Below are 8,785 nucleotides of genomic sequence, written 5' to 3'. Positions count from 1 at the left end.
AGAGTTTATTATATATATATATATATATAAACAGGGCCCTTCCAATGAGGGATCCTTTTTTTTGTTCATTTCTATGGATAGGGTATTTGACAAACTTCCCAATCACTAAATCACATCTCTATCGTTCAGTTTGTAGGTGTATATGAGTATATCACTTCTGCAAATTTTTAGAAAATTTGGTGATTGTTAAGTCATCCAAATGTTTGATTTATTTTTAATGATCTTGAACGGTGTATATTTGACATAAGTGTTAAGTTTTTTGTTTTAATCTCAGCCATCTAAGCCCATTAAAAAACAGATCTAATGGTGTAGGCCTAGCCATAAAAGTGACAAAAAATAGGGATCCCTCATTGGAAGGGCCTATCCTTATAGTTTTTTAACCAAATTGCTACCCTACCTTTCATCTTAGTGTCAATTTGCTACTCTAGTTTTTATTTCAGCCAATTTGCTACCCTAACTTTTCATAATTAGCCAATTTGCTACCCTAACTATTATTTCTGCCAATTTGCTACCTTATGTTTTCAAAATTAGCCAACTTGCTACCTTTTTGTCATTTTATTTTGTTCATTTCTTCATCCAAACATGAATTAATTCTAAAAATCGAAGGTTAAAGTTTGTCGATATTGAAATTTTGATAAGTAAATTGGTTAATCTTGAAAGCTTAAAGTAGCAAATTTGATGGAATGGTAGCAAATTAGCATATTTAATAGTTAGGGTAGCAAAGTAGCTAAAATGAAAGTTATGGTAGCAAATTGACACCAAGGTGAAAATTAGGGTATAAAATTGGCAATAATGCCTATATATATTGATCAAACAATATGCATATAGCATACTCCTTTCTCCGTGAGTATTCAGAGAGCCTTTTGATGATTTATTTTGTGGTACTGGCTATCAAGCATATTGATTCCTTTGAATTCAGTTGTGAATTAGATCGAGTCTGAAGTCTCTTGATCGAACTATAGATGGAATTATAATATAAAGTTTCCAAAGTTTATGCAATTGATGAAGGCCGGAAGTTTCTCAAAGTTATAAAAAGATCATTGAAGCCACACCTTGTGATCCCTAATTATATGAGGATCTGAAGTTTCTCACCTTATTTTGATACTATGTTCTTGTGCAATTAGAGGAGAGAAATAATATGATCATATATGTGAAGTTAATCAGACTAGAAAATCTGTGTATTTTATTCATTCATGCATATTGTTCTTTACAGTTTTCTTTAATTTGTTATGTACTTTTATTATAGTAATCGTTTAAATGTTTATTGTTTTTCATTCAGGCCAGTAGCCCTATATTTCGAATATATGAATTTCAAATGTCATATTCTTGAACCAAATGTTCACAATACTATATAATAGAACCCAAAGTTCTAACAGCAGAAACTCAAACCTGAAGCTTTGAGCATGATACATGATTTCATTAAAAGTGAACTTAAAGTTTTATTTGAGTTACTCGAGCTTGAAGCTTCGAGCACCAAATTTATTGAACTCGAATTTCAACAAGCGAGATCTGAGAACATGTAGTTCTTACATTACGATTTGAATGCTTCAATTTCACATATGATTGATGGCTCAAGAAGAGCACATATTATTCTCTCTTTGCATTATGTGCCTCCAATATGGTTCTAGATCAAAATGATGTAAAATCTATGCTGTGTTAAATCTATAGTTAATTGAGGTATATAATATCCTGAACCAGAAATTCATTGAAACCGGGCATGAATAGCTAGGTCATATTTTACCAATAATGTTGCTTGCAATCGGTAACAAGTCTTGATCACCACTAGCCCTACTCATAGCAAATTACTTATATGTCGTATATTTTTTGAGTTGTCACTTTAATAAGACACTCTTCATGTCATGAAGGGGAGTAAGATTGTTTTTGAAGAACAAGGTAAATTGGTGTGAGTTGTGTATCCATCATCTTATTTTGGTTTTGAGAAATATCTCAGCAAATGAGTTGATAAAAGATCTTGACAAAAATATATGCAAAAACACATGCTTGTTTTAAAGTCCTCGAGAACAACCATATTGATCCCATTTGATTTGTGAGACCGATGTATGTGTATCTAAGTAACATGATTCTCCTGAAGATCTCATTAAAGAATGTCATAGTTTCTAATATGGCTACGATGCTTAATGTACACCATTAAAGAACGATTTCTTGGTGATACAACAAAACATCAATATGGTTGATACTCATAAATATTAAGTTTTTGACCTCAAACTTCATTTGGGTTTGCCACCAACCAATGAACGTCTTCACTCTAAAGAAAGTGATATATCCTTGAATGTATTTTTACGTATGGTCATAATAAGACATTCTTCTCGCCGTTAGGAGAAGAGAAAGACTACTGTCATTTGAATAACGGCGTGAATTTGAGTGGAATGTATCAACCAGGTCTAAAGTTTTAAGCTAGCTCTTGAAACATGAATAGTCATATAATGCTCTATGTGATATTACAAGTAAAAAATCCACATTCGCTAAATATATGTATTTGGAGTGACAATATTTGCCCCAGAAGTGGCATGGGTACCCAAAAATCAAATACATGCATATAAGAATGTGTTGGATCTATGAATGATGATCATCTATGACAAATTACAAATGTAGCTACCAAAGACCATTAAGGATTGTATAACGTTATACCACGTTTCATTATGCATGTTGACAAAACATATTATTGGCCAAATTGGAAAGAGGCAATTCCAATGAAACTGAATATATAAAACGTGATGAGATACTTAGACCTTTAACCCTACATGATACAAAAGGTTATTGATCATAATGAAAATAAATAACTATGACATAATGGCTACAAGAGACATGAGGTTTATGAATATTTTTCTTTATACGTGACAATTTTCTGTAAGTACAATGTTACATAGTAGATATAGTTGTTATTGACGAGAGACTTACGACATTTGTCACTGTATATTATGAGGATCATAAAAGACACGTTGCTAAAAGCAAATTCCCAAAAATGAAGTGTCATTACAAACGTGTCGCTTGTCAAATCCTTAAAGGATTCAAGTACATGAATGATTATAATGTAATTCGATCCATGAATACTTGAGAGAGCCTGAAGCTAATTTATGGAATTAAATATTCTAAAGTTAGCTCATATATACTCATTCCGTTATAGCTAACGTGATCGAAATTACCTCAATGAGTACTATGATCAGACTACACAATCGAATTCGAATTATGATCATTATGTTGCCACATAATTCAACTTTTGAAGTTATGAATGACGTACTTAGAGTTGTTGAAGAGCTTATATGAGACATATCAATACACAAAGATATTGATATGTATGGTTAGATACGTCATGATGATGTTTCAATGCTTTAATGTCAATTTGCTTATGTTGTTTAGCTATTACTTAATGTATGAATTTGGTCATACGACTTAATAAGGTAAAACCTATTTATAATCGTTTAGCTTTGTTGGTATTGTTTTAACTTTACAGGTACACAATTTCATGATGAGCCCCTATATGCAAAACACGCATGGTCTCACTTTAGTGATGGACAGATCAAACCATTATTTATGGTGCATGAAGTCTGTAACGTTCAGGAGGATATTTTCATAGGGAGAGCATCTAGAAGTATGTTACTAGGACAAATGCGCGTTGTACTCTTTTTCTCTTTCGACCAGAGTTATTTTTCTGTCACTCGGTTTTTGTTACATGACAAGGTTTTTAACGAGACAACGATAAACGCGTCCAATTCATCATTCATTGGTGGACATCCAAGGGGAGTGTTATAAATATTATAATATGTAACTGTCCACGTAATTATTCATTTGTTATGTATTATAATGTAAATTTTACCTCTATATAAGAAGACCAATGAGAATAAATGATAACACTTTTATTTTTTTCTAACTTTTGTGTCATTCTCTCTATCTTTTCTTTATTTGACAACATAGATGAGTTTTTTGTGTTTTTAAATTTGGTCATTTATGTAATTCTCTTGTTGAGGTTTGTCATTCATCGGTCCGAAGGATACTCAAACAGAGAACTTGAAAGCTCAAGCAGAGATGTATACCAACGTGCTGTCGTCGTCAAAACTGCGACGCCCAAGGTTACAGTTCCTTGGTCACAGAACACGACACAACAACAAAGACGAATACTTTAGGATTTGTTTGCTGTGCATCAGTATCTATCTGTAATGACATCTTTGCAGCTTTTCCTTCCTCCCCACTTGCATATTTCACTTTTCTCTCTCCATCACACGGATTCTTGAGCTTTTTTATTTTTTTTCATATTTCTCTCTTTACTCCACGAGCACGAGAGAACATGATCCATAACTAGTTTACCTCTTCCTCCTCCTTTTCGGCTTTTCCTTTCTCCTCTGGATCGAATCAATCTGGGTCTCCTTCAGTTAGCTAGATATTTTTTGTTGGTTGCAAAAGAGACCTAGAATTCAATTAGCTAGATTTGTTGAGACCTCAGCAGGTGATTTATTTATTTTTATTTTTTTTTTAGTTAGAAAAATTATACTAGTGAGTCGGCCAGTCCCTGTGTGTTCTTGAGCCTATTCAACAGGGTTCGCCCTCGCTTTGTTTTTTTTTAGTTTTTTTTTTTTTTTTTTTTTTTTTTTTTTTCTGCTTTTCAACTCTCACTAATATCTGTGCTTTTGTCTCTCTTTGAATTAAAAGGNGGAAATGGGGAGGTGTTTTTCAGGTGGTATTTCAATTTGGGTAGTTTTCCTGATTTCAAACTTAATGATGTGTGGAGTAGTGAGTGGGATTGGTGCAAACTGGGGTACACAGGCAAGCCACCCTCTACCCCCAGATAGTGTGGTGAGCCTACTGAGGCAAAATGGGATTCAAAAGGTTAAGCTCTTTGATGCAGATTATGACACATTGACAAATTTGGGTAAGTCTGGGATTGAGGTCATGGTGGGCATTCCTAATGATATGCTGGCATCTCTAGCCTCCAGCGTTAAGGCAGCTGAGAAGTGGGTTTCCAAAAATGTCTCAGCACACATCTCCTCCAATAATGTCAAGATCAGGTAACCTTTTTCATGTTGTTATTACTGGACTTGCTATTGGAATTATTGGTAGCCGTAGAAATGGTGGTAATTAAAATTGCATCTGTGCTGTTTAAGAGCCCTATATTCTCAATACTCCATGCACTCGTCTACCAACCCGGCTTTGAAACCATTGACTGTTGTTAGCAAGCAAAGATTGTGTTTAAGTTCATATATGAGATCTATATTGAAGTATGCGATGATTGGTACTTTTTATGCTTGTGATTTCCAGACTGTAGCATTCATTGGTTTAAGCTAATAGCAATGCTTTTGTTGGAAGGTTTTCTTTGCTACATTTGATTAGGCTTATGAGCCCCTCATTGGTCCTCTAGTCTACATGTATAATTCATCCCAACTGGGAAAGTGTACGCATAGTCAGATATTCAGCTTCCTCGATCCTCCAAAGTCTTGGTTAAATTCTTAGGAAGTCTGTTGGTGTAAACTGAAACTACCTTCCCTTTGTTTAACCGTGCCATCACCATTGCGAAAATAAAATAGCAAGGTTTAGTCATCTAATTCAAATAAGTTTGGTTTGATTTGTCATGAGCCAAATCCATGCTGCAATTAGTGCTTCTCCAAAGGCGCCAGGGGAGTTTTCAAATGAAGAGTTTCTTGGTGAAAACTGATCAGTAATGCTCAACAGTCAACTTCTCAAAGAATGATTTACTAAAAAATTCTTGAAGACTTAAGAAACCAAGATTGGTTTATCATTTACCTAGAGAATAAACAAGAATGAGTTTTGCAATCAAAGAGGAGAACTCCTTTTTTCTGGGTTGTTAAGCTTCCCACGAAGAATAAAAATTTGCAATCAGTCATGACTTGCATGGTCTCTGAACTGCATCTCACTCCCTAACCTTTCCAGAATTTAAGCTCCTAGCATGGTTGAGCAACATGTTAGTTCAATACTTGAATGTGCTTGTTCCTGGTACTAGGATAAGAGTATTAAACTGTAATGTATAGCGGTATCGCCTCTAACATTCTGCAAGAAGGATCATGATACATGATATATTTTGTGTTTATTTATAATTGTGGCTGTGCATAGTAGTGCCTATCAAACCTGTGTAATTTTTTCCCTCGACATGTTTATTCTACTGTTGATTCGATCAGAGTGTTATTACAAATAATCTGTCTGACTAGTCTATAATCACAATGAGGAACATATTCTGTTCATTTCTTTTTATATTCTGCTTAATAAAGCTCTTTACTGAATCTGCTGAGGATTTATTGTTTTCTTCTACTTCTTGCAAGCTAGTCTTGACATCCATGTATGTGCTCATCCTTTGTATGATTCTTCAGGTATGTTGCAGTTGGAAATGAACCTTTCTTGGAAACATATAATGGTAGCTTCCTCAGGACAATCTTCCCCGCTCTTAAGAATGTTCAGTCAGCCCTCATAAAAGCTGGAATTAGTAACCAAGTAAAGGTGACTGTACCCCAAAATGCTGACGTTTATGAGAGTTCCAATGGGTTGCCATCTGGTGGTGACTTCCGAACTGAGATCCATGATCTAATGCTTCAAATTATCAAGTTCTTGAGTGACAATGGTGCCCCTTTCACGGTGAACATCTACCCGTTTATCAGCCTTTACATCGATGCCAATTTTCCAGTTGATTATGCATTCTTTGATGGCAATGCATCACCTATTACAGATGGCAGTTTAACCTATTACAATATGTTTGACGCGAATTATGACACTCTAGCATGGGCCCTGCAAAAGAATGGTTTTGGAAACTTACCAATTATAGTTGGAGAGATTGGATGGCCAACTGATGGAGACCAGAACGCTAATCTAGTTTATGCTCAGAAGTTCAACCAAGGTTTCATGTCCCACATTTTGAGTGGGAGAGGAACTCCAATGAGACCAGGGCCGATTGATGCATATTTATTCAGTTTAATCGATGAGGATTCAAAGAGCATTGATCCAGGAAATTTTGAACGACATTGGGGAATCTTCACTTTTGATGGAATACCAAAATACCAGCTTAATCTTGGTACAACAAATTCAGGGTCTGTAGTAGCGGCGAAAGGGGTGCACTATTTGGAGCGTAAGTGGTGTGTGATGAGGCCATCAGCGAGCCTCGATGACCCACAAGTGGCACTCAGCATGAGCTATGCTTGCGGACTTGCGGATTGCACAAGCCTTGGTTATGGTACATCTTGTGGAAACTTGGATGCTAGAGGAAACATTTCGTACGCATTTAATAGTTACTATCAGATGAACAATCAACTGGACGTTGCTTGCAAGTTCCCAAACCTCTCAATGATCACCAAAACAAATCCATCAGTTGGATCATGCAGGTTTGAGATAATGATCGAACCATATTATGGAGGTGCAGGCTCAGAAAGGAGGCTTGGAATTCTCCAAAGGCCTCTGAGCCTGGCTGCGGTTCTTATTCTCGTTTGGCAAAGTATCATGTGAATTAATTTCATGCCATGGCTGCTTCTTTTGCTTATTCATGAGGTGAACTACGTGCCACACTGCCACATTAGCTAGTTAGGGAGCAAGCATTCCAGTCCATTTCATTAAGGAGAAAATGTGGCCTAGTGGAAGGTTGTGATTGGGCATTATTTGGTTGTAGTTCAAATTTTGGAATTTGGAAGGTATGATATAACACTATAACACCTTTCACAATTTGTCTGCAAAATGCATGCTTGTTTAAACTAGAATTAGAATTGCTTTGGATTGTAGAATGTAATTTGAACGATGAAGTGTGTGAATGGAGTATTGGCATGACTCCTGGATTTAGGTCGATGCTGTCACGCAATTTATGATCCATGATAAAGATGATTCTTTAGGTGCTTATTGACGCGGCTCTCTCTAAGAACTGGTACGCAATNTAAAAAATAAAAAAAAAAAAAAAAGGGTAGATTTGACAGATGGTTTCGATCTTAGAGCTCATTTTCAACTCCGCGTTCTAAAATTCTATTTTGAGTTTGAAAAACGTTCCCTCCCTCCCAACCCCCGCCCCCCCTCCCAGGTTGAACATATCGTGCAGACAACACAGAGCATCAGAGCTACCCAACGTGCCCCTCTCGCCTCTGGAAGACAAAATGGTGACGGTGCTTTTTTACCACAGTAGAAACTGGAAAGACGTATAGGTCAGATTTCACCACCATAAAAGGACCAAGTCTAGCGAATCCAGTTGAGATCGTGCTGGAGCTGTGTGATAAAAGACTCGCTGACACGTTCTGAGGAATTCAGGCCCGGCCATTCAAGACCTTGTCAAGCTCTTTACACCAAATAAATTAACTAAAAATAAAAAGAAAAACACTCTACACCAACAAATATTTTTCTCTTTACTTTACAAAAAAAAAAAAAATAATTTTTCTCTCTCTAAATCTGTGAGACGTGCCAGCATGTCATGTCGTGATTCCTTTCAGCCGCATATGACATAAATTTTGAAATGTCCCCCATTTATTGTTATCTTATTGACCATTATTGAAGCAAGAGTGAGTGATATATCTACTCTCTGGTACATACACCAGTACACTGCGCGCTTAAATAACAATTACAAACCCCACCGGCGGACACCACCGAAGGCCAAGTCTGAAATCCCAACTCTCAAGTAAAAATGAAATTCAAATATAATAATTAACCAGCCAGTAAAATAAGTGAAGCGATTGGTCGGTATTTATAAACAGAGAGCTAGCTAGCAATCCTAACCCTAGCATATATGGGGAGATCAATCAGAGTCTGATTAAGTTGTTGACCAAGAGCATGTGAGTCTCTGCCATTTCATTTGCAA

At 36.0% G+C, this 8,785-nt stretch overlaps 1 protein-coding gene across 1 annotated transcript; it reads left to right on the top strand.

The window, feature by feature from the left end:
• Positions 1-4,424: 4,424 nt before the first annotated feature.
• On the top strand, positions 4,425-7,874 carry LOC101309240 (glucan endo-1,3-beta-glucosidase 6-like). The gene is made up of 3 exons (XM_004296567.1): positions 4,425-4,462; positions 4,666-5,021; positions 6,336-7,874. Exons 2-3 carry the CDS (start codon positions 4,672-4,674, stop codon positions 7,456-7,458), a joined length of 1,473 nt encoding a protein of 490 aa, XP_004296615.1. The 5' UTR covers positions 4,425-4,462; positions 4,666-4,671; the 3' UTR covers positions 7,459-7,874.
• Positions 7,875-8,785: the final 911 nt, after the last annotated feature.

The sequence above is a fragment of the Fragaria vesca genome, linkage group LG4 (assembly GCF_000184155.1).
Source record: "Fragaria vesca subsp. vesca linkage group LG4, FraVesHawaii_1.0, whole genome shotgun sequence".
Taxonomy (NCBI): Eukaryota; Viridiplantae; Streptophyta; class Magnoliopsida; order Rosales; family Rosaceae; genus Fragaria; species Fragaria vesca.
The sequence above is the reverse complement of the archived record's forward strand: the minus strand, read 5'-3'. Positions and strand labels throughout refer to the sequence as shown.

Coding starts and splice junctions, on each gene's coding strand:
- LOC101309240 (XM_004296567.1), top strand. CDS start 4,672: ATGGGGAGGTGTTTTTCAGGTGGTATTTCAATTTGGGTAGTTTTCCTG. Junction 5,022..6,335: donor TCCAATAATGTCAAGATCAG/GTAACCTTTTTC, acceptor ATGATTCTTCAG/GTATGTTGCAGTTGGAAATG.